Source organism: Globicephala melas, chromosome 16 (assembly GCF_963455315.2).
Source record: "Globicephala melas chromosome 16, mGloMel1.2, whole genome shotgun sequence".
Lineage (NCBI taxonomy): Eukaryota > Metazoa > Chordata > Mammalia > Artiodactyla > Delphinidae > Globicephala > Globicephala melas.
The window spans coordinates 81,590,688-81,616,477 of record NC_083329.1 but is presented as its reverse complement, the minus strand read 5'-3'; the positions used below and the strand labels follow the sequence as shown (position 1 = coordinate 81,616,477).

General features: G+C 53.1%; 1 protein-coding gene across 1 annotated transcript; it reads left to right on the top strand.

Moving 5' to 3' along the window:
- On the top strand, window positions 1–25,244 carry CAPN9 (calpain 9). Its single transcript, XM_030839533.2, has 12 exons — window positions 1–213; window positions 4,118–4,131; window positions 7,268–7,436; window positions 8,353–8,436; window positions 10,881–10,966; window positions 12,956–13,080; window positions 17,638–17,700; window positions 18,533–18,603; window positions 19,133–19,211; window positions 21,029–21,145; window positions 24,422–24,480; window positions 24,978–25,244. Exons 1-12 carry the CDS (start codon window positions 1–3, stop codon window positions 25,125–25,127), a joined length of 1,230 nt encoding a protein of 409 aa, XP_030695393.2. The 3' UTR covers window positions 25,128–25,244.
- The last annotated feature ends 546 nt before the right edge of the window (window positions 25,245–25,790 follow it).

The following is a 25,790-nucleotide window of genomic DNA, read 5'->3' as shown; positions in this document are numbered from 1 at the left end:
ATGCCTTACCTCTACCGGGCCCCAGGGCCTCAGGAGCCCCCCGCCCCCAAGGATGCCCGCATCACCCACTCCTCGGGCCAGAGCTTTGAGGAGCTGAGGCAGACGTGTCTGCAGAAGGGCGTTCTGTTGGAGGATGCAGACTTCCCAGCCAACAGCTCCTCTCTCTTCTACAGCGAGAGGCCCCAGCTCCCCTTCGTGTGGAAAAGGCGGGGGGTGAGTGCTGCCAGGGCGGGTGGGCAACAGACAGGGGGTGTGCAGCTCAGCAGCCCAGGAGGGGGCATCAAGGGAAGGATGGCCTGGGAGGCATGGGCTATGCACAAACTGGACTTAGGCACATCTCCTGAGACCCCTAGAAGGTATGCGGTTTGAAGGCAGGAATGATGCTCGGGGGGGGGCAACTGGCTGCTCTGGGTGGTGGCCAGGGTGTCTGGCTCCATGATTCCCCACCGAGGCCCGGGACTCAGGATCAGAGAAGGTCTTGTCACAGGTGGTGAGTGGAAGTCAAAGCTTTATCCGGAAGTGTCAGGTGACATGTCCCACCAGAGCCCAAGGGCAAACACACAGAAACGGGTGGGAGGTTGTTCCCCGCAGATCCCTTGCGCTAACGTTGAGACAATGCGCCCGAGGTGCTCGGGGGCTTCTGGCCAGAGCCTAGGATGCCCAGAGTGGACAGAGCTCACTCAGCGAGCACTCAGGACCTGTGCGATGGACAGAAGGCATGTGAAGCAGGGATTCTCTCCCCAAATCATCTCCCTTCCTGGAGGGCAGCCACCATCTGTGTCCCCGCAGACCCCCCGCCACCAGCAGTCTGGAGGTGATGGTCCCACGTGGCACCAGCTGGTTCCTGGGACCAGGAATCGATATTTGCCATGCTGGATCAGTCAGGGCTCGACCTCTGACCGGGCGCCGGCTGGCTCTCCTTCCGCCAGGGAGGGTGCTGGTCTGGGAACGGCTCCTGTGGGGACAGGACGCTGTGGGCAAGGCTAAGGGTGCCGGACCCAAAGGGGAGACCCTGAGTGCTGGTGCCACCCTGCCGCTAACGTGACCCCTGACCGTGGTCCCAGGCCTCAGTCTCCCCGCCTGTAAGGGGGGAACGTTAACGACCAACGTAGGTCCGACGTCTGGCACACGGAAGTTGCTCAACAAGTGACGGCTGTTGCTCTGATTGCGGTTGCTGTTACTGCAACAGCGCTGAATCCCATCTCACCACGAGCACCACATCGACCTCACCATCTCCCTACATTCAAATGATGTCGATATTGTAAACATATAACATGTCTACTTATAAAAAACAAACAAACACGAAAACCTCCGGCCTCTTCAGGGCCGGGCCCAAAGCACACGTAAGCTGTTATTTACACAGTGGTAAGCTCTTTTTAAAAAATTAATTTATTTATTTATTTATTTACTTTGGCCGCGCCGGGTCTTAGTCGCGGCACACGGGATATTCGTTGCGGCACACAGGATACTCGTTGCGGCACACGGGATATTCGTTGCGGCACGCGGGCTCCTTAGTTGCGGCACGCATGCGGGATCTAGTTCCCCGAGTGCAGAGTCTTACCCACTGGACACCAGGGAAGTCCCACGCAGTGGTTAGCTCTTAACTGTTATCTCCCGTTGTAGCGTGTGTGTGTGTGTGTGCGCGCGTGCGAGCGCACATCTCTATGCCGTGCTGCCCTGCTTCAGGAGGAAGCCACTTCTGGTTGTCCGGTATTTTCCTAAGTCTGACAAGCCTATCACGGAATGTCTCAGCCTTTCTTCTGAGAAATTCCAGTCTCTTCCTTTCCTCCTAACTGGTCTCCCTGCTTCCAGCCGCAGCCCGTCAGGCCGCGCCTACTGCCACCAGGGGCCTTGCCGTCCCCTGCTCTGCACCCTCAGTGGGCTCAGCGATAGCCAGGAGTGAGGCCCAGGCTGCCACACAGCCCGTCCCCAGGCTGCCCTGCACCCGCCGCCCCCTCCCCGCGGTCGGCCCCTCCCCGCGGTCGGCCCCTCCCGTCGGAACGCCCTGTCGATCTGGGAGGCCCTGCTCTGCCTGGGGAATCTGGGCTGTCGTTCAGGGGCCTCGCCCACCAAGCCTTCCTGGCTCCCTGCAGCACCGTCGGCCGTCCCATTTCAGCACTCACGCTGTTTTAATGTAATGACCTGCCCGTGTCCCTCCTCGGCAACCAAGCCTTCTGAGAGGCAGGCCCTCATTCATCCCACACCCCACTGCACTCTCAGCTTCCAGCACCTTCTGTCACCTTCTAAACAATGATAGCAGTCAACAGTTACTATGACCGGCCAACACTGACTGTTCCAGGATTATCTCATTTAATCGCAAACTGTCCTAAAATCCGGGCATCGTCACTCTCCCCATTCTAGCGAAGGAGACGCTGGAGCCTGACGGCTGACGCGCACAGGCAGCACATGACAGAGCCGGGCACCTCCCCAGGCACTGCCCCGGAGCGTCGGCCACGGGTGTGACTGGCACCCGACGCCGTCCCCCGCCCCCCGTCCAGGAGGGCGCCCACCCTCCAGCCTGCACGGTCATCCCCTGGCTTCAGGTGTCGTTCTGGAGCCTACGGCTCGCCCTCTCTCTGCCAAAGTGGAAATTGCTCCACGATAAGAGCGTGACGTGCACAGGCCAGGCTGGAGACCGTCTTTGTGCCCTCCTGGAACGAGGGCCCCTGGGACCCCCAAGGGGTTCCAGCGCCCCAGACCTCAGCTCTGGGAGGTGCTCACCTTAACGTTGACGTCTGCTCAGTGTTGCCCTGAATGATGGGCGAGGCTCCCACCCGAAGGCCTGACACCTCGGGCCCCTCCACGCTCCGCTTTGGTGTATCATAACCGGGCAGCTGTCCTTCCTGCATTCACTTTCAGAGTCCGTTCTGCCCCTTGCTTGGTCTGCGGCTGCGTTCACCCACTCTGTCTTCAGTCCCAGAAACACACTCTGCATGTCTCCTACTCAGGGGGGGCAGGGGCCTTGCGTCCCGTCTGACACACGTCTGTGACGTCAGAGGCGAGGACCCGGGAGGGGATTGAGGCTGCTCTGGCAGGACAGAGCCCGGGTCCCCGCGACGGGATCAGCCAGGGCAGCAGCGCCGCGGGAAGAGTCGCGGCGTCCCTCTGGGAGCCTCCGTGGCTCGGGCGCTGTCTGCCTTTCTCCTCGGCCCTCACGTGCTGTGTGTCCCAGCAGCGACTGCCTGGCCATCCAGTGGGAACGTGGGGCGGGCGCTCTGCCAGCACCACCTTCTTGGCAAACACAGCTCTGCTTGGGGGCCGGGGAGTGGTGCCCGAGAGCAACCAGAGCCAGGAAAGTCAGGGGACGTCCGGGGGTGCCGGAGAGGCGCCTCGTCCCCCCGGCAGCCTGGGGCAAGGAGGCTCCGAGGGGGAACCTGGGCCTGGGGTTGGGGTAGGAAGGGGAGGTCGCCCGGGGGTGAGCCCTCCCCAGGCCTCGCGGGGAGGGCTGTGGATCTGGGGGGGCGTCTCCCGGCCTGATGGGGACACAGCCGGGGTGCAGTGCAGCCGAGGGCCTCCCTTCTGCACCTGCAGCCCGAGCCCCTCAACTCACAAGCGCCTTGGCTTCCCTTCGGCCCCCGACTTCCTGTCTGCCTGCTCCCATCTGCCGTCTTCCATGCAATTCCCTGCTGACTCTTAGGCCTCCTGAAGGCCCCGGTCCCGCCTCGAGCTGGGCTGACGGCCCCTGGCAGCCTGCGTGCACCACGGCACATGGCCGAGACCTCCCTGCACAGTGGGGCTCCCTTTGGGGCTGCCCTCCCCCCAGAGGCCACTGCGCTCCAGGTCCCCCTTCTGCCTCGACGGCCCTGGGCACACGGCCGGGATCAGCGCACAGCCGTGGGTCGTAGGGCCCAGCCTCTCCAGCCTTGTTAGAAATGCGGCTTTTCCCTTCGTAAATTAAGTTCTTAATAGAGAAAAGTCTGTGTGTGTGGCTGAGCCCCTAATGAGGTACGAGGTGAACCGTACAGGCCCTGAAAGCAAACATTCCTGGACGCTTGGTCCCAAGTCCTCCAGGGAAACCACCTGCTGGTGCCCAGGCCGGCCTCCCTCCCCGGGTCCCCAAGCTGCAGTCTGGGGTCCCCTCAGGTCTGTGGAGACCCCTCTGATCCTCCCTTCACAGGACGGTGGTTTCAGGTAACCCTCGTCCTCAAGCCCCCAGACAGCATTTCTCACGAACAAACACACCTCTGGGGCCCACACTCCTATGCAGGACTCCCAGGCATAAGCGCCACGCACGGGAGCGCACACGGGGCACACGCGTGGGCCCGCGCACTCCACATGCCCACACACGTCACACATTCAGCAGAGGAGGCACCCACGCCCGTCAGCACACGCGCCATGTGGCACATGGGCGTCCGACACTCCCACGCAGCGCCCCGTCACACACAGGTGAATATGTAGATCACAGAGGTTTTTCTTAGGGCAATGAAACTATTCTGTATGATACTGTAATGGTGAATATAGGACACCATGCGTTTATCAGACACACAGAACTTCAGGGCACAAAGAGTGAACCTTAATATATACGCACTTAAAAATCATCCAGGAGGATAAAGGAATCCCAAAATGAAAAGCAGCATGTGACAAAACAATCTAATAGTATCACAGATCTATGAAACAAACTCATTGAAGGTGCAGGCGAGAAAGGCGCTGACCTAAGTAACTCTGGAAATGAGTGCAGTCTCTGAGATTGAAAGCCAGAGAGATTGGGACTTCCCTAGTGGTCCAGTGGTTAAGACTCTGCGCTTCCTAATACAGGGGGCGAGGGTTCCATCCCTGGTCGTGGAACTAAGATCCCACATGCCGCGTGGCCAAAGAAAGAAAGAAGGACAGAGAGATTGTACACAAGCACTGTACACTAGCTGGTAAAGTTGTTTCTCATGGGGTACAGGACAACAATTCTGATACCATTATGCATATCTACTGAATTGAACAATTAAGTAAATGAGTGGCAGATGGGGGAAGCCAGGTTTCTCATCGTTGGAGTGAGAGGTTACGAAGAAGCCTGGTGGAGGAGGCTAGAATGTATAAGTGGTAGTGTGTCAGAGCTGGGGACCTCAGTATGAACTCAGGTTTAGTTGAATAGAGATGGTTACACATCAGTGAGTATATGCGTCACTCATGGGTTAGTACACAGGTGTTATTTCCTTGTTTATCAGCTGAGAGGGCTAGAAACAACGACAATCCCATAGCAACAAGCACTCTTACTTCTCAGGTCTTGGTTTCTAACACCATTCTCCAATCAAAGGAACCAGGGCTCCTTGGAGATAAGGCTGATTGTAGGACTGGGGCAAGAAATACAGAAGATGAGCCTAGAGTATCTTGCAGTGCCAGGAAGTGAATGCGTGTGTGTAGGCTTTAAACACACACACACACACACACACACACACACACACACACACACACAGTGATGGAGTTATGTCAAAGGGACACAGGAGCCAACTGAAGGAGCCGGAAGTAGCCAAAGCTGGAACAATGAGAGCAGCAAAATAAGTAAAATGGTATTGGATTATAAATCAAAGTATAAAATTAATATTCATGAGTCCACACTGATGTAAATAAATCATTGGATAAATAAACGGGGGAGAAGAGACAAATCTGCCACATAGAAGAGTTCCGGGGAATTTAGGCAGACTCTCTGCCCTCAAGGTCTAGCATGACCCCCACTCCTAAGTCCTTCCGAAGAGGACAGTAATGGGGGTGAGAGGAAGTTCACAGAGGAGAAACATGACAGACAGGAGACCTCCGCCGGTGATCAAGGCGACATCGACAGGGACAAGTCATGAAGACGCGATGTCTGCTCGCTGCGACGTGATGAGAACGGTACCTCACCCCAGTCTATGCGTGAGAAAACCAGCAGACACATCCCAACTGAGGAACATTCTACAGAACACCGGCAGTGCCTCAAAACTGTCCAGGTAGGGGAGGGAGGGAGACGCAAGAGGGAAGAGATATGGGGACATATGTATATGTATAACGGATTCACTTTGTTATAAAGCAGAAACGAACACACCATTGTAAAGCAATTATACTCCAATAAAGATGTAAAAAAAAAACCTGTCCAGGTCATGAAAAACAAGGAAAGCCTGAGAAACTGTCACGGGCCAGAGGAGCCTCTGGAGACTTGACTAAGTGTGATGATGTGGGATCCTGCAATGGGATCTTCCAACAGAAAAAGCACGTTAGGTGAAAACTAAGGAAACGTGAATATGGTGTGAACTTTAATAACAATGACAAACTGGTTCAGTCGCTGTAACAAAGGCGCCGCACCGATGTAAGATGTTAATGTACAACCGTATCAATCAAAGAGATGAAGAGAGAAAAGCGGCTGGGACTACATGGTTCCAGAAAGCAGGAGAAATGCCTCCATCTCCCTCTCGGTCTCAGTACTAACAGCTTCACGCTCAGGCCCCATTCCACGTGAGACGAGAGGAGGCTCATTTAAACCTCACAGCAGCCCTAGGGGGAAGAGTGCAGCCCCATTTTGAAAATTAGGAAACTGAAGCACTGAGTGAGAACAGAATCCCTCCGCTTGCAAGCGGGGGGACTGGAACTTGCACCTGCAGTCTGTCAGGAACCAGGGTTCTCGGCCTCCTTAATCAATAGAGGCTGACCAGAGGCCAGACAGGAAAGTCAGGCAAGGCTTTATGGGGGCCCCCTGCTGCAGCAGGGGGTAGCGAGATCAAGCAACATGCTTCCTTTTCCCCTGGGGGGATGGGGCGGCGAGCTTGTTCCTTATACGGGGTAAGAGTAGCGGTGCGTCCAGGGGTCGGGCGGGAGGCGTGGCCTAGGCGGTCTGCCCACCCCTTAGGTGGTGTTGCGTGCGGGGGGCGTGCGCAGTGCCCTGCTTTTGCTCGCGGCGCTTCAAAAGTGGCAGTTGGTTATTTTTCTTGGTCTCTTTTGTCCAGAATTTGTCTCAACTGTGCATGCACGTGGTTATTTTTAGTCCCATACAGTTTCTTTGTATTCGGTTGCTCAAGGAGAGGTGTGTCCAGGTGCCAGCACGGCAGCCCTGGAGCCAAGGGTCCCAGATCCCCGCCTGTCTCCTTACCACCACACCCACTGCCTCTCTCACAGAGTTCTCAGCATCTCTGGTTTCCTCAGAGCTCCAAGTAAACCCCATCCCTGCTTCCCACGTTCTTCCACACCTCCAGCCGGGGCGAGCCCCGGGAGGTGGTTCTTGGTTAGAAAAACTCTGGCTGAGGGGCGCCACCTAGTGGTAATCCTTGTTCCCTGCAGCCGTTGCCAGGCTTTCTTGCCGCCCTCACAGGCTGAACGGGAGCTACGAGGCTCTGAAGCGGGGCAGCGCCATCGAGGCCATAGAGGACTTCACCGCGGGCGTGGCAGAGACCTTCACAACCAAGGAGGCTCCCGGGAACTTCTCTGAGATTCTAGACAAGGCCTTGAAGAGGGGCTGTCTGGTGGGCTGCTCCATTGACGTAAGTCGCTGGCTGGCCGCATCCCAGGCACTGTTCTAGGCTCAGATGCCAGGCTGCCCACGGAAGAGGCATACATTGCAGGGGGGCGGGGGCAATGCTTATTCATTTTAATTAAAACAAACGTTTGTGTTTAATGGCTTTCGAGTTGCAGAGGTAAGACGCCCTTGCTGTATCAGGTGGAAGAATCCTGAGATGACGGACAGGGCAAAACTCTGTCTCCCTCCCCCGGTCCATGCCGGGACGCCTGTCGGGTGTCCGTCACGCCTCTGTCCTCGCTCATGCAACAGGCACGCGCGTATATGCACAGACTCGGGGGCGGTGTTTACTGAATGGAACCTTACTATTCACTTTCCTGAAACTTGTCTCTTTCACTTCATAGATCATGAAAAAATATATCCGTGGAGAGAAACAGAACAGCATTTTTTCTAATTTCTTTATGCATACAAACACACGCATGTGATTTTAACCGCATCTATTTTTTGAATCCTATTCAACTTTTCTATTTCCTCTTGGATTATCCTGGGGAATTTATCCTTTGCTAGTAAATTTCCTCTACTCTTTCAAGTTTGTGACATAGAATTGCATGTCATAGGGTTATATTCTTCTTACTGCCTCTTTGGTGTCTGTCCCTTGCTGTTGCTATGTGGTGGGAAAGGTCAGGTTTTTCTGTTTGGGGGCAAGAATGTCAGCTCTTCAGTGAAGTCCAAGCAGAGAACAAGGGGCCTCCACCCTGGGAAGAGGCTGGGAATCGCTGTATGTCACTGCTCACCACTTAGGGGGCTTCCCGTGTACCCATTTTATATGCCCACTCACAGGGCCCTCACCTGAGGGGGCAGGAGGGACTGCGCCAGACACAGAGCTGTGTCTGGCCAGCTGGGGAAGGTTTGACGTAGATACTGCTCCTTTTTTGTTTTAGATCAGAAATGCTGCAGAACCTGAAGCCCGGACACCTTTTGGTCTCATTAGGGGTCATGCCTACACAGTGACGGGCGTTGACCAGGTAGGCAACAGGGACCCCTGTTGACAGGGTATGGGGACAGACTTCGTAAACCTATATAGCGCATTGCAGTTTAAACTGCAGTTTCGGACATGACAGAGGATGTCTCATCCACAAAAGAAAGGCTGGAATTCAAAACAGCAAACGGGAGAGAGAGAGAGAGAGAGAGGAGAGAGAGAGAGAGAAAAGAGCGAGAGAGAGAGAGAAGAGAGCGAGCGAGCGAGAGAGAGAGAGAAGAGAGAGAAGAGAGTGAGCGAGAGAGAAAGAGAGAGAGAGAAGAGAGAGAGAGAGAGAAGAGAGAGAGAGGAGAGAGAGAGAAGAGAGAGAGAAGAGAGAGAAGAGAGCGAGCGAATGAGAGAGAAAGAGAGATAGAGGGGAGAGAGAGAGAGAGAAGAGAGAGAGAAGAGAGAGAAGAGAGAAGAGAGAGAGAGAAGAGAGGGAGAGAGAAGAGAGAGAGAGAGAGAGAAGAGAGAAGAGAGAGAAGAGAGAGAGAGAGAGAGCGACCTGTGAGGCCGGCACAGTATAAACTTGGTCAGCAGCTGCAGGAACCTGGTCTTTGTTTTTTCTGTTCTTTTCTTCCCTGATTCCACATCAGTCCTGTCATAGTCACTGTTCCCCAGAGAAGCCGCACCCGTAGGCTAAGTCTGTATATGAAGAGACTTAGTAGTCGGAATTGCTCACCTGATTATAGAGGCCGAGAAGCCCTGCCTTCCACAAGCTGCAGCCAGTGGTGGAGTTCCAGTCCCAGCCCAAGAGCCTAAGAACCAGGAGCATCAGTAAGTCCCAGCCCAAGAGCAGAAGAGGCCCAAAGTCCCAGCTCAGCAGTCAGGCAGAGAGGGCAAATTCTCCCTTCCTTTGCCTTTTTGTTCTTTTTGGACCTTCAGCTGATTAGATGGGGCCCACGCACAAAGGGGAAGGCCATGTGCTGTACTCAGTCTGCCAGTTCAGATGCCCATCTCATCCAGACCTTCACAGACACACCCAGAATAATGCGTAACCAGACATCTAGGCACGCCATGGCTCAGCCAAGTTGACACATAAAATTAACCGTCACAAGTCCTATTCTCTGCAGCTGTAGCTCAGGGTGGCACTGATCCCCGGGGCGGGGAGGGGGCGCAGCCAGACCCCACATGGCACCACTGTAACCTCGGGGAGTGCTTTGTTTGGAGGAGTGCGCGGGAAAGAGGAGGGGAGAAAGTGAGATGAGAGAGGAAGATGAGAAGCAGAGGGTGGCGCCTTTGCAAGGTCAAGTTCAGTGAAGTCCAAAGCGTTTCCCTCCATGCCCCGCTTGGGTGAATCTCAAACCCAGTCAGTAGCGGACCTGGGCACCTCCGGTCTCCTCCAGCGGCTGCCATGTTTTGAGCGACATGCTCCAAATGAGTGGGGAGCACGGGGTGCAGAGGGAGCCTGTCCCTCCCCCTCAGCGGGCGGCGTGATCAACGTGTCCTAGAGGGAGAGGCAGCTGGACTCTTTGCAGTGTTAGCTCCCTCCTCGCCCCTCCCTGTCTACACACGCCTTCCAATCATTCACTTGAGCAGGCCTGTGATTCCTGATGTCAGATCTTCTAAATGTTACTCCAAGTGATGACAGAAACCTTCCCATCGTACACTCTGTTCAATTGCGTGTGCTTCCCCTCCACCTGTAAGGAATTCACCTCCCCACACATTTCAACAAATGAACCTCTTTCATGGCGAACTTGGACTCTGGAGAGGTCCTACTCACTTAAATGACTTTGCACGTAAAGAGAGAACATTTATGCCAAAGTGTTCTGAGAACTAAAATTCCTGGATCGTTGATGAACCGAAGTCTTTGACTCTCACCCTTCCACCCCCAAAACCTCTCTATGCATTGGTGCACTTTCCTGCTCTGGGCAGAGCCTGAGGGCTGAGTCCTCTTTCTGTCCTGGCTCAAGGGCTCTCAGTGTGGCAGCAGAGACCCTCATGTGACCCCTGAAAGGGGGAGAAGATCGGAGTTAGAAGACTCAGTCGTGGGTTTTTGTTTATTGCGGTTGTTTAAACTCCCAGCATGTGCTTATATTCTGATCATCTGGGAGTCGGATGATAAGGATGAAGAAAACTCAGTGTTAGACCCACTGACTGCTGGATTCTGAAGATACACGATAAATAAGACTCGGCCTCTGCCTCTGGGGGCTTCCAGTCTAGAGAGAAAACTCACTCGTTTGAAGATTCCTGTGGACTCACTTCTTGTTCATTACAATTCCGCTTTGTTTCCCAGATGCGACGTAACCATTCTGGGGGGATTAACGTAACATCGCGTTCCATCGGAATTAGGAAATTTTGAGGGCTAGTTAACAACTGATGAGTTTTGACATGTTCTTGGTGTGTCAGCAGGCTTTCAGAAAAGGCAGCCTCGGCTGGAGAGAACCCACCCTGGAGCTCACAGATGGATTTAGCATCTCACATTTCTCTGACGCTTTTCCCTTTTAGGTAAACTTCCGAGGCCAGAATACAGAGCTCGTCAGAGTCCGGAACCCTTGGGGCCAAGTTGAGTGGACTGGGTTCTGGAGCGACAGGTCAGTCTCCGCCCATCCTTCTGACAGATCCCCACCTCCCCACGGTTCACGGGGTACGAGGCCAGGGCTGGCTTGTGCACGTGTGAAGAGGGGGCAGCCTGACTACAGTTCTCTCCAGCCTCCCGTTCAGGGAGGGTCCTGTCCTGCGTCTGGACCTTACTTCTGCCCTCGGGACCTCCACGCTCTCAAACTTGAAGACTCACGGTGCCCTTTACCTTTCCCAGAGCTGTATTATGTCAGTGACTGTATAACCTCCCATGGGAACTTTAAATCCCGGGATATGGTGAAGGCTGCACCCCAGTGATGAAGAGCTCGTGTGTGTGTGTGTGTGTGTGTGTGTGTTGGGTGCAGGTGGGGTGGCAATGAGTACTTCAGGTGTGAGAATCCCTGAAACGTTGCCAAGCAGGTCGCTAAAGTGTTCTCTCTCATGGTCACTGACCATTGGCCAGAGGCCCAGTGGCCCACAGTGAGACAGAGGGAGCGGAGCAGGAAATTCACCCATCACAGAGCAGCCGCCTGGGCTATTTACACGGCCCCCGATTGTACAGAGAGGGCTGCCTGTCTTGTACGTGTCCCCTCCTCGTTCCCCGGGGAACAACCTAGGTGACTGGGGTGGGGGCTGTTCCAGCTCAGGCAGGGCCCCCTAACCCGTCCCCACTCCTGCCCACCCACGGCTTGGGGGGCCCCAGGGAGCCTGGCAGCGAGTCTCGAGCTTCAGTGAAACAGGGCAGCGTTTGTCCTCGGCTCCCACAGAGGCACCACCCCCCCGGCCGTCGGTGTGCCGGGGGCTTCATTAAGCAGACTCCACAGCCCGGGCCTGCCTGTCGGCCCCATCGCGGGGCTTGTGCCGCCATCCCTGCCGTCCGCCAGGCTTCTGTCTCCTCAGACCCATCAAAGGAGGGAAGAGATCAGCCTCCCTCTCCAGTCGGAAATGGAGAGAAAGAGATAAACCCACATTAATGACACGGCTTCCTACGGTGAATAGATTTGGAGTCTCTCGGTTCAGGGATCGCGTGTGTAAACGGGCCGAACCCTTTCTCCCCCTCCTGGGAAACACGCAGAGGGAGAAATAAAGGAAGTGCATTTTCGCTGGCTCGAGGCTGGACACCGGCTTGCCCTCTGACCCCACTTGGCCTTGGGGTAACGGGGAGCTGGTCCACAAGCCGATCCCTGACACTGACCCTGCCTGCTGTGAGAACAGGGCTGAAGGGGCTGCGTACTCCCCCAGGCCCATGAGGTGTCTGGGGAGGTGCCCTGGGTACTGCGCTTCCCCGGACAGGAGAGATGTTCTACCTGAGTTCTCCCCGCCCCCATCCAGGACAAGGTCTACAGGTGTAGGTGAGGTAGACACATCGCTTACAGCACCGCAGTGGTGGTGACTCAGTTTGAACTATTTAGAGGTGCCCATGGGGGTCACAGAAACTCCGTGCACCTGGAGGTGGAACTCCTGGGTTTGCAGGACAACGGGCGCTGTGCACCTGAGGCTTCTTGCCCATAGGCGGGCTCGTCTACCTGGCAGAAGCCCACCGGGCTTCCTAGCGCGGTCTTGTAAAGAAGGTACTTGCTGTGTTTAATGTCAAGCACGCGTGAACATGCGGTATTATCACCACTCTTCAAAGTGTCAGCTTGTAAACCAAGACGTGAGGTAGACGGAGTGTTCCAGGCCCCACATCTCAGCCCGCTGTGGCTTCTCGCTGGGCTCCTTCTGCCCCCCTGTTCACGTTCAACTCCCTGTGACGGCCCCAGGAGACTCTTCCGTGGAGGAGGGTCCAGTGGTCCTGAGGGCCTTTTTGCATCAGCCGCACTTGGAGATGTACTTTCCCACCAGCCTTTCCACCCACTGGCACATTTCCAGGGCCCTGCTCAGGATCCATTCCCCACATAATGTGGACCCTGGTTCCTAGGGAGGGGCAGTCCCACCCCAAGGCCAGTGTCGTTCCCATTGCCGTCCGTGACCTTGTACCTAACGCTGGCTTTGTTCACCCCTAGTTCTTCTGAGTGGCGTTCCGTTGGCCCAGCCGAGCAAAAGCGCCTGTGCCGCACTGCTCTAGACGATAGGGAGTTCTGGTACCGTGCTTGTCTCTGTTTTCCTTTCCGCATTAACTCCATCACAGGTGTGAGCGTGTCTCACTGCCCTTAGGTGTAAGAAACACTGCTTCTTCTTCTATTTTCTTTTATTTTATTGGTAAATCAAATCCATTTTTCTCAAAACCCAGGCTGGCAGAGAATGTAATGTCACGTTTGGGGGACTCACCCTATCTGCAGGTTTAAGAGGCCCAGGGGAGTTAGTGCGATCCAGAAAACGTGGGGCTGAGCCTCTGGTCTCCGGCCCAACCTCCTTCCTCTGAGCACTCCATCATCCCCGCTTGCACGTGAATTCGAAGACAGGCAGCCCTGACGCTCACAGGTACACTCCCTCCGTGTCCAGCTTGGTCACAGGGACCCTTGAAAGCTTCTACCTGAGAGCATCTAAAAATACAGACCTAAGTGGGAAGGAAACATTCCTAACCTGGACTTTCCACAGGGCTGAGTCTCCATTTAACTGAAAACTTTAATGGGTCTTCGTCTCTGGAGGCTTTTTTCTATCTTATTTCTTCCCGTCGGGTCCAGAAAGCATTGGTGCATCCAGCCCTGCAAGACCACAAATTCTTTTTGTTTTCTTAAGAAATACATACTTTTTAAATTTGTTTATTTTTGGCTGCGTCGGGTCTTAATTGCAGCATGAGGGATCTTTCGTTGTGGCACGCGGGCTCTTCTGTGGCACGTGGGCTTAGATGCCCCACGGCACGTGGAATCGTAGTTCCCCAACCAGGAATCAAACCCGCGTGCCCTGCGTTGGAAGGTGGATTCTTAGCCACTGGGCCACGAGGGAAGTCCCACGGCCACAATTTCTGGATTTCTAGCTCTCTTCCCTTTCATGTGCTCAAACCAGTCCGTTCTAGCCTGAACTCATCTCTTTTTTATGACACCTTATTAAATACAACATGCAAAAACTAGCACACGTGATTAATATTCCAGTTTCTTCCCTTCTTTTCCCCTCGAGCGCAGCGTCAGTGAGCATTTGCTCTGGCTGCAGTATATTTACATATTTTCCAGACAACAACTGTGGCATTTTTGCCCTTAATAACATGGGCATCTATTTTCCAGCTCCAATAGCCCCTTTCATCCTGCTGCCCAGCTGCTAAGCTGGCTCCCATATTTTAGATTCTGTTATGGTGGTTCCACACTTCCAGTGACTCCAGGTAGCTCCAGCTGCCGTAACAAATAGACTCAAAATGGATAGACTCAAACGCAATCAAGTGTATTTCTCACTCATTGTAACCGTCCAGGAGGACATTCCTATTCTGTGGGTGGCTCTCTCCATGCAGTGATCAGGGACTCAAGCTCCATCCTTCGTGTGGCTGGAGTGACACAGTCACCTGCAGAAAGCCAGCAGAAGAGGGAAGAAACAAAAAAACCTTTGGAGAAGATATCCCCAATTCCTAAAAGCCTTGACACAGAATTAAGACACGCCACCGTTTTCATCCTCCACCAGCTGGAAGGCCCCGCCTGGTGAGTGAGCTTGGCGTCCTGCTAGCCATCTGTCTCAGGAACCATGAGTTCATAAGTAGAAGAAGTTTGTGGAAAACAATCAGGGTGTTTGAGAGATTGACAAGCTGTTGAATTGGACCTTAGACACACATCGACCTTGAATTTTGAGTACTGTACAGGGTTGATGAGTTACATGAAGAGAGCAGACCCGAAGAAAGCGAGGTCTGGAATTCAGATTCTCCCACGAATTGCCAAATAAGAGCAGGCGGGGGGAACAGAGTTTGAGAGGCTGCGTGAAGTCAAGCTAGTGGAAGGAAAGTCAGGCCCAGAAGGAAGGAGAAACAGGGCAGAGGAAATGAGGAAACCCCCAGGGAGAGACCCAGCAAAGGGAGTGCCCTGTGCACGGCCCACGGTCCAGCCCTGCACCATGACTGCCCTTCCAAAAGGAGCTGCGCCCGACCCCTGGGGCTGAAACTGGCCCGGGCAACGCGTGACACTAAAACTGTCAGCACTCTGAATCTGGAGCCTTTCCTCTGGGAATCTTGACACTAAAGCCTTTCCAATCTCTTTCCACTTTTATCTTTCACCGCCCCTCCTCCCAGGACATACTCCCCAAACTTTCCCCTCTTTTATTTATGAACTCCTCTCCGTCACCGAATCGTTTTCATTCGCAGTACAGTCCTGTCATTTCGCCTACTTCAAAGGAAAAAAAGTTCCTCCTGGGGCTTCCCTGGAGGCGCAGTGGTTGAGGGTCTGCCTGCCGATGCAGGGGACGCGGGTTTGTGCCCCGGTCCGGGAAGATCCCACATGCCGCGGAGCGGCTGGGCCCGTGAGCCATGGCCGCTGAGCCTGCGCGTCCGGAGCCTGTGCTCTGCAGCGGGAGAGGCCACAACAGTGAGAGGCCCGCGTACCGCAAAAAAAAGTACGTGCTCACACCCACTACCCCTACTTGCACCCCGGGGACCCCAGGACTTCCATGGAGGGGACGAGGGACGTGTGACGGACGCCTGCCACCTCGAGCTCCCCCAGATTCCCTGCTCCTCCCAGCTGCAGACCGGCTTTTCAGAGCTGACGTTAGGTAGACTTTAAAAATAGCTTTCATTGCTCATTTCTTTCTTTTCTAAAAACATTATTTATTTTATTTATTTATTTTTGGCTGCATTGGGTCTTCGTTGCTGTGCGCGGGTTTTCTCTAGTTGCGGCAAGCGGGGGCTACTCTTCTTTGCAGTGCACTGGGTTCTCATTGCGGTGGCTTCTCTTGTTGCAGAACACGGGTTCTAGGCACGCGGGCTCAGTAGTTGTGGCGTGCAGGCTCAGTAGTTGTGGTTCGCGGGCTCTAGAGCGCAGGCTCCATAGTTGTGATGGACTTAGTTCCTCTATAGCATGTGGGATCTTCCCAGACCAGGACTCGAACCCTAGTCCCCTGCATTGGCAGGTGGATTCTTAACCACTGCGCTGCCAGGGAAGCCCACTCATCTCTTGATTACACTAATGATTCAAGTTTATGGTAAAAGATTCTGAAAAATGCAGAAAAGCCTAATGACAGAGGCAAACATCACGGCTAATCTCACTACCCATAAATAACCACTTTAACATATACGTGTGTGTCTTTGTGTATGTGTTTATGTACCAGATGTGTAGTCTGTGGGTGTGTGTCTCTCTCTGTATATATAGGTACACACATAGTAGGTATTACCCTGTAGATGCAATATTATTTTTGAATTAACAGCTTTGAGAGTTAATTTGCATACTATACAATTTACCCATTTGAAGTATACCACTCTGCTACGTGAAATAAATCAGACAGAGAAAGACAAATACTGTGGAATCTAAGAAATACAACCAACCAGTGAATATATAACCAAAAAGAAGCAGACTCACAGATACAGAGAACAAACTAGCAGTTACCAGAGAGGAGGGGGAGGCAGGGGTGGGGGAAGTAGGAGGTGCAAACTATAGGGTGTAAGACAGGCTACAAAGATGTATTGTACAACAGAGAATGTAGCCAACATTCTGTAATGACTGCAAATGGAAAATAACCTTTAAAATTGTATTAAAATTTTTTTAATAACATATACAACTCAGTGGATGTTAGCACGTTCATAGAGTTGTGCAACCGTCACCACAATCAATTTTCGTTTGATTCAGAGCACTTCATCCCTCCAGAAAGAAACCACGTCCCAGTAGCATTTACTACCCTCCCCCGAACCCCCAGCCCCTGGCAAGCACTCATCCGATTTCTGTCTCCATAGACTTGCCTGTTCCGGACTTTTCATGTAAAAGGAATCATATAAAATGTGCTTCTCTTTGGCTGGCTCCTTTCGCTTAGCCTGGCACCTTCTAGGTCCATCCATGTTGTAACGTGTCAGGACTCCTTCACTTCTTTTTATGGCTGGATACTATCCCATCGTCGGAATATACCAGGTAGGGTTTATCCATTCATCCGTGGATGGACACTTGGGTTGTTACCCCTTTTTCGTTATCATGAATAATGCTGCTATGAACATTCGTGTACAAGCTTTTATGTGGTCATGTGTTTTCATTTCTCTGGGGTGTATAGCTAAGACAACTGCTGGGTTAAATGGTAACTCTACATTTGCTTCTTAAGAAGCTGCCTATTTTCTAAAGTGATTTCTGTACCTTTTCACTAGCAGTATGTGAGTGTTCAAATTTCTCCAATAATTTTAAACCCTGTCTCCTAAACTTAATTTTTATGAGCATTTCCCCAGAAATGATCTTAAGAATCAAAGCATGATTCTTAAGGATTGTGTAATAACCCATCCTGTGGACATAAACTGCTGTCCATGCCCTTCCATTGGTCATTTGTATCATTTCTAAGTTTTTGCCATTCCAAGTAACCTGGTGGTAAAAATCTTAACTTATGATTCTTTGCTTAGGACTCTTGAAACTCGGATAAAGAGTGGAAGGATATCCCCATTTTTAAAGCTTTTGAAGCTTTTTTTATATTTTGCAAATGTTCCTTCCCAAAGGCCATGTTCTACTCTCACCAGCATCTTAAGAGCGACTGTATCACCACCCTCACCAACCCGGATCTAACCACCCTACTGGACTTTCAGCAGATGGAAATAGGTTTATCTTAGCAGGGGTCAACTGAATTCTGCTTTCTTGTGTGATTTCAGAAACGGATATCAAATTCGAGAAGCTAAGCCTGACTTCCTGTAAAAACATCATTTCTCTAATGGAGGTATCCTTCCAAATATGCAGGCAGAAATAGATGTTAAGTGTTTTTCTCTAATGCAGACTTCCCTGGAATGTGGAGAGTCTTCTTCACAGAGAATAACCAAAGCCTGGGAGACACTGGTGCTAGAATTGGAACAAAATCAAGAGGCACAGGGGACTTCCCTGGTGGCGCAGTGGTTAAGAATCCGCCTGTCAATGCAGGGGACACGGGTTCGAGCTCTGGTCTGGGAATATCCCACCTGCCGCGGAGCATCTGAGCCCATGCGCCACAACTACTGAGCCTGCGCTCTAGAGCTCGCGAGCCACAACTACTGAGCCCGTGCGTCACAACTACTGAGCCCACGAGCCACAACTACTGAAGCCCGTACACCTAGAGCCCGTGTTCCACAACAAGGGAAGCCACCGCAATGAGAAGCCTGCACGCCGCAAGGAAGAGTAGCCCCCGCTCGCCACAACTAGAGAAAGCCCGCGTGCAGCAATGAAGACCCAACACAGCCAAAAATTAAAAAAAAAAAGAAAAGAGGCACAGACTGGCCAGTGGGATAAATGTTTGTGAAGGGACTTGGGGATCTTTCTGCCACTTTGGGGTGCTGTCCAGGGCAATGAAGAGTTCTTCATATGTCTGTTTTCAACCTTTCTTTTGCCATCCCCCCTCACCCCTGCCATGCCCCCTCTCCAGAGATTCATGGCTTAATAATTAACCCCCCCCCAGAGCCCTGAGTCTGTGTCACACATGTCACCCATGCCAGCCCATTGCCTTCCTCCCCTACAGCCTCAGGAGCCTTGGGGTGATATGATGCTCACATCTTTCTTTCTTCCTTAATTTACTTGCACACACCAGTGGCAACGGGAAGCTAGGGTTTGGTGAATTCAGAGTGTTCTGGGACAAGCTGAAGAAGTGGACGGCATGTAACCCAGCCAGTGCGTGGCTGCTGGGGACTGTACAAGCCTAGAGCAGAAGGGGATTTTATTTTATTTTATTTTTAAATATTTAAATATTTATTTTGGCCGAGTCATGTCTCAGTTGAGGCATACATGCGGGATCCAGTTCCCCGACCAGAGATAGAACCTGGGCCCCCTGCACTGGGCGCACAGAGTCTTAGCCACTGGACCACCAGGGGAGTCCCAGAAAGGGATTTTAAAGGTCCAGGTGCTGCCGACCAGAGGATCTGTGTTTGAAAAGGTGGAAGGGAGGAAATCAAGATGGAATTCCCATATTTACTTCCCATACTTACGGGAGTACCGCAGGGCTTCCACCCAATATGAAAGGAAAACAAAGGGACCCACACTTTTGGAGACCCTAACCTACCATTGGCCCTCCCGCCTGGTGAGAGGAGTCTCTCCCCTGCGTGGACCGCATCACTGCCATCAACGGAGCCTCAGCGGGGGCTTCTGCGTGCTCGCATTCTCAGTGCCTCTGCTCTCCCCCTACAGAACCTTTTCCTTCAGTTTGACGCTGACAAATCTGGCACCGTGTCCCCCTACGAGCTGCGGACCGCCCTGAAAGCCACAGGTAAAGGGAAGCCTGGGCCGCGCAAGCCGTCTGCGTGCCGGGCGCTGTCTGTGGCAGCCACTCACCTCTCGCGGCCCAGGGAGGGGGCTGGACTTTGACCAGAATCGATGCTTCTTAAGGGCGGGGCCCAGCCTCAAATTCAGGACTTGCTCACTCTCATCAGGGATCTTTAACGTGTATCCACGGAGGCTGAACTCAGCCTGACCCCTGGGGGCCTCAGCCTCTGGCCAATTCCCTGGCCAAGCAGAGTTATATACGACTCTGGTGGCAAACTCCCAAACCTTTAATTTCTGCTTTCAGATGGCGATTAACACAGAGAGGCAGGGCACGTCCATCCCGTGGTTTGGGGTCAGGTTTGGGGTACACAGAGTTCGCGTATCCCTCTGCCGCAAAGGCCCGTCTCTGGCTCTGTCACCAGCAGACCGAATCCAAACCGATGATTCCGTTGTCGTTTATACCCGTTTCCTGAATGAGGGATGGGCTCCAGCTGGCACTCCTAACCCCCTGGCAGCCCCTGCCAGGGCAGTCCGAGTCTCTGGGGCTCAGCTGTCCTTCGCACAGGACGGCCACTGCAGCCTACACGCCGCCGGGCCACAAGGCATTGCTCACAAAGCAGGCTTCGCAGACACGCCCCTGGGCCCGGCCAAAGCCTGGAATCTGGTTCCCTTCCAAGTAAAATAAACATCGGGAAACACTGTCAGCTTCATGGGATGATAATGGGACAAAATCAGGACCAGCTCGGGTCCTGCGTGATGGCAAAGAAACGAAATTAATTATAAACGTGGAGAGTGCCACAGAGGAGAAAAGCCGGATCTTCTTAGGGTCTGGGGACCTGGTTTCTAGGGCAGAAGGACAGAGCAGGGGGAAAGGGAGCCCTTCAGAGAGGGAGGTGTGGCCACGTCCTTCTTTTCCCGGCTTGGGGAGGGGGAGGGAATCGGCCCTCACCCCGCCCTCTTCCTGCCCCACCCAGAGCAGACGCCAGGACTCTGGGTGTTGCCCCCAGCCAGCTCCACTGTGCAGGCTCCAGAAACCATGTCCTTCCTCTGGACTGGCCCCCTCTTGGTCTGGAATCGGGAACGAGGACACAGGAAGACCCTGGGCAGGCTTCTAAGCAATACTTGGAACATTTCCTGGAAAGGGAGCGTGCAGGCTGAACTGAAAGAAGGCAACACTGGTTAGACATCAAAGCCTTAAGTGTTGAATCTATAAGGAGCGTTACCACCTCTAAACTCGTCATTCGACCGATGAGCAAAGAGGTCGAACGAGCAAAGAGAAGGGAAGCAAAGCACCCAGGCCCAGGTTCTCGCTCCATCGTGGGCGTGTGTGAATGAGCCTAGCGTGGGGTCTTTCACTGAGGGCAGCGGCATAACTCGGTCTCCAGAGCTCCCAACACCTCTGGGTTAAAATGCCTGTGAGAAACAGACACTTACTGCGGGTGTCCTGGCTGGAATCCCCCCAGGGCCAGCGGGAGCTGGAAGTGGAGCCCTAGACCAGAGGGTGGCACCGGGCTTGGGGCTTAAACACTGTCCAGCATCAAGTTCTCCCAAGCAAGGCTTCCTGAAACGTCAGCAAGACCCTCTGGGTGATGTGAGGTCAAAGCCAAGACCCTGACCTTGGCGAACTCAGAAGGTTCACCAAGTGACACTGTGGGTTCCCCAGTGTCCCCCGACAGCGGCGCACGGTCATACTGCATCGGAGCCAAGGGCGCCGGGTAGACCCTGGCTCCCTTCCTTGGGGCAGCCCTGGGCTGACTGGTGCCCCTGAAGGCGCACCCGTGGGGCTCAGCCAGGGCGGCCATCCTGCCCCTCTCCCCGCAGGCTTCCAGCTCAGCTCTCCCCTCTTGCAGCTGATCGTTCTCAGGTACGCAGACCAGGAGCGCCAACTGGGCTTCGATGACTTCCTCAACTGCCTGGTCCGGCTGGAGACTGCAAGCCGTAAGTGTCCGGGGGGCTGCGTGTTCCTGAGCCCAGGGAGAGCACACCTCCCTCCATCACCTTCCAGGAGCATGTAAGGGGCAACCTGCTGAGAACTGCAGCAAAGGCGGGCTGAGCCACATGCCCCGCCATCTGTGTGCCGTGTGCGGCTAGCCGAGGGGCGGGTGTGCACGTCTTCTCTGCAGTGCGCCTGGTACCGTCATCCTCCATCCGCTCCCAGTGTCTTTGTGGGAGGGTAGCTGGGTGGGGATGGGGCTCCTGCCGCGAATCAGAAGAAAGGTCAGATCCCATCACAGGGCACAGAATCGGGAGTCTCTCTCTCTCTACCTCTGTCCCCCCCGCCCTCCTTCCCTCTCCATCCCTCTGTGTTTACAAAAGCCCTAGACACTGACCCGATTGTCTCAAAGAAGATCTGTTTGTTAGCCCAGGAAGAGAGAGAGAGAGATTACGTACAGGTGGTCCCTAGCGTTTGCAGTTCATAGCCACCCACCCCTCACTGGGTAGTCACACAGTTGAAGCTGAACGGAGCACATCCAGAGCCTGTGACTTAACACCAGGGTGACTGCTGTGCAGGTGTCCCCCCGGATGCCCACGCTCTGGGGTCACCATCTGGGATCTTAATAATTTTTAAAAATATTTATTTATTTATTCATTTATTTTGACTGTACGGGGTCTTAGTTGCGGCATGCAGAATCTTTAGTTGCAGTGTGCAGACTTCTTAGTTGCAACATGCATGAGGGATCTAGTTCCCTGACCAGGGATCAAACCCAGGCCCCCTACACTGGGAGCGTGGAGTCTTACCCACTGGACCACCAGGGAAGTCCCTTGAATCTTAATAATTTTTTTTTTTTTTTAGAGTTTGTTGTTGTTGTTGTTTTTAATTTATTTTTGGCTGCTTTGGGTCTTCGTTGCTGCACGCAGGCTTTCTCTAGTTGTGGCGAGCAGGACCTACTCTTCGTTGCGGTGTGTGGGCTTCTAATTGCTTGTGGCTTCTCTTGTTGCAGAGCATGGGCTCTAGGCTTGCAGGCTTCTGTAGTTGTGGCGCGTGGGCTTCAGTAGTTGTGGCTCACGGGCTCTAGAGCACAGGCTCAGTTGTTGTGGCATATGGGCTTAGTTGCTCCGCAGTATGTGGGATCTTCCCGGACCAGGGCTCGAACCCGTGTCCCCTGCGTTGACAGGTGGATTCTTAACCACTGCACCACCAGGGAAGCCCCTTAATAATTTTTTTAACAAGGGGTCCCACAACAAATTGTGGAGCCAGTCCTGCCTGGCACTTTATAAGTATGTTTACTGGGTGACTTCCAGGCACTGGCTAAACAAAGGCAAAGGCTGTGCTCCTTGGTTCCACGGTGGGGAGCTCCCGCTGCTTCTTTCAGGACACTTAGAACACACGGAGTTACTCATTTGAAGCTTGTCTCCACCAGACTCTAAGCTCCAAGAGAGCTGTACTGAGTGGACAAGCAAGGTACACGTGATGACTGATGGGGATGATGGTCTGAGACAGGCAGGCAGGTCCTGCAGGGCCTGGCCGGTGACCTCAGGGCCCAGGCTTTCTCTGGGTGTGAGTGGGAGCTAATGAGAGGTGCACTGTAGAAACAGCCTCCTCAAAGGCGGTCGCTTATCAGACTTAACAGGCCAGTCAGCGCTGACCTCGAGAGAGTGAGATTTTGGTAGCTTCTCTTCTCTCAACTGCCCTTTTCCTTTCTGAATCCCCTCAGGCCCAGTCCTTTCCTGCAGGGGATTCTCAGCTCGTTCTTGTAATTGAGGCATCCTAGGGAGAAGACACTCAAAACTGAATATCACTGGTCAGTTTAGCTAAAAGCATATCAATATTATTGATCTTTTCTAAGAACCAACTTTTATTTGCTTGATTTTCTCTGTTCTTCAGTTTTCTAGGATCCTTATGTTAGATTCACCATCTGGAGAACTTTAAAAATCCCAAAGTTAGGGCTTTACCCCAGGCTGATTTTTATTCTAGAAATTTTTGCTCATACACCTAAGTATAAAGTAGGATACGGAGGGTGGGAGGGAGGAAGACGCAAGAGGGAAGAGATATGGGAACATGTGTATATATATAACTGATTCACTTTGTTATAAAGCAGAAATTAACACACCATTGTAAAGCAATTATACTCCAATAAAGATGTTTAAAAACAAAATAAAAAAATAATAACCGGTCCCCGTGTGCCCTCCACCGGTGCCTCTCAAACCCTGCCCCATGACAGTCCCCAGGAGAGCATCCCAAACTGTTCATGATCAGGCTACAAAGACCAATTAAATTAGAATCTAGGGGGTGGCAACACAGCATCATCTTTATAAAAATTCCGCAGTGGTTCCAGCGCCTTCCACCCAGCCTCACTTGTCACCTTGCTCATCTTGTCCACATGACCCCCTAAAGCATACTGTTTTTCCTGAGTTATTTAATAACAGGTCTCAGAAATTTGGTCCTTTTGTCTGTAAACATCCCTATCAGAGAGACTTCTTTTTAACATAATCGTCATGCCGTTCGCACCCCCACAAACTTCTCAGTGAGCTCTCAACGTCCTCTAAGCCCCGGTCCACACTGAGATTCCCCAGGTCTCCTCAGGACCTACTCACTGCACGTGGCTGCTGGGTTCTGTCTCTTTTGTTCTGTGGCAGCCCCTCCTACTTCCTGGGGTATTTTAAAGGTCCCAGGTGAGGCTCAGGTAAAGCCAGTGTGGACGGGTTCCACCACCTGGACTAAGATGGGGAGACTGAGGCCAGGAGAGGAAAGTAACTGTCTCGGGTTATTCAACGCGGCACACGGACTCTCTTCTACCCCAGCTCTGCCTGCGTGTGGGACCACCAGCGCTCACCTTCCCAGAAGGGACGTGCAGAGACTGAACAGCTTTCAAGACTCATGCAAACCTTTATGTACACGTGCTTTTTTCTTCCTCTGGGGAGAAGGTCCATGGATTGCAAGGGCTCTGTAGCCCCCAACAGTTAAGATAGGGGAGATGTTTCGGGTCCACGAGCTGGCCGGCTGGCCCACATACAGTAAATGAAGGGACCCACTCCCCAATGCTCAGGCCACCGGCTTCTGCCATCACAGGAATTCCAGAGGCTCCCCCAGTTGAGAGACACCCCGCAGGGGGCCTGAGTCTGGCCGCCGCCCTAGAAGATGCTCACCTCTTAGCAACGGTTGGAGCAGCTTCTCCACCAGCCTCTCGGAAGGCCCCTTGGCCATGGGAAAATAGCTAAGCCTGTTGAAGGAGCGTCTCCGCAATGATACCTTTCTTGTGTCTCTCCCATCAGGGATGTTCCAGGCCCTCGGCACGAAGAACAAGGAGTTCATTCATCTCAGCATAAATGAGGTATGACCCGGCCAGACTTCCCGCTCAGGGACCCAGCCAGGGCTAGGCACAGCCCACACTCCATAATGCTTGCTGAATGCATGATCACATGGGAGGGTCCACATCTACCCTCAGGGTAATAATAATAATAATAATAATAATAATAATATTGCTAATAGTTGTGAGGCACTATTCAAGTAGCAGTCAGTAGAAGCCTACAGTAGCCCTTTGAGCTAAGGACTAATAGTATCCCCATTTTGCGGAGGTGGAAACTGAGGCATAGAGAGATGAATCCCCTGGAAGAGTGAGCGAGCAGACCCTGCCCCCTTGTCCCGTCCTCCTTCTGCCACATGGGCTCCGCGGCCTCCTGCCCTCTGCCTTCCGAAGTTCATTTCTTCTTGTTCATGACGTTGTCCTGTGGGCCTCGAGATTCTCGGGGGGGGGGGTGCGTGTGTGTTTCTGCGCATGCGCGCACACCTCAAAGACCCTAAGGACTACACAACTTTTACCTGTGGCAGGGGCTGATCACAGCAAAAATGATGGAGGGGAGAGAACGGGTCAGCTCTGGAGGCTTGGATGAGGGGTCCCAGGAGTGGATAGCCCTCCCCCGCTGCCCAGAGTGTGGTCTGTGGGCCAGCGGCACGGCCATCACCTCGGGGAGCTTATGAGAAGTGCAGAGTACCACACAGTGATCACAGCCAACGGTATGGTGTTATAGACTTCAAAGCTGCTAAGAGACGAGACCTTAATTGTCCTGCCCTCAAAAAAGAAATGACGATGTGATATGATAGAGGCTCTAGCGGACGCCACGGTGGTGAACATCTTACAATATATCAATGGATCAAATCAATGCATTTACACCTTATACTTACACAATGTTACGTGTCAATTATATCTCAATAAAAGAAATCCACAAAATAAAAGCAAAAAAAGAAATCCAGAGAACCAGGCTCCACCCCAGACCCAGTGGATCAGCTCTCATTTTAGCCGGATACACAGTAATTCCTAAACCCACTGAAGTCTGAGAGCGCTGGTTAGACACTCTTCTGCCCAAAGGCGCGGCAGGGGGGACTACAGGACACTTTCCTGCAATCGTTCCGTAATTTTTTATTTCTCCTTTTCTCCATTCTCTCCCTGTGCTTTCTGTCCAGCTCTGCTTTCCCTTGGACCTAAGGGCGGAAAAGCCGGCCAGCCTGTGTCTCCTCCTTCTCTGAGCTCTTTCTTCTCCCCACACGTTTCCACGCTCACACTGCACACATCGGCTCACTTCCAAATTCAGTCGTAACTTTGGATGTGGGTACCATTTTATTGACTATTCCAAGACCAAGAGT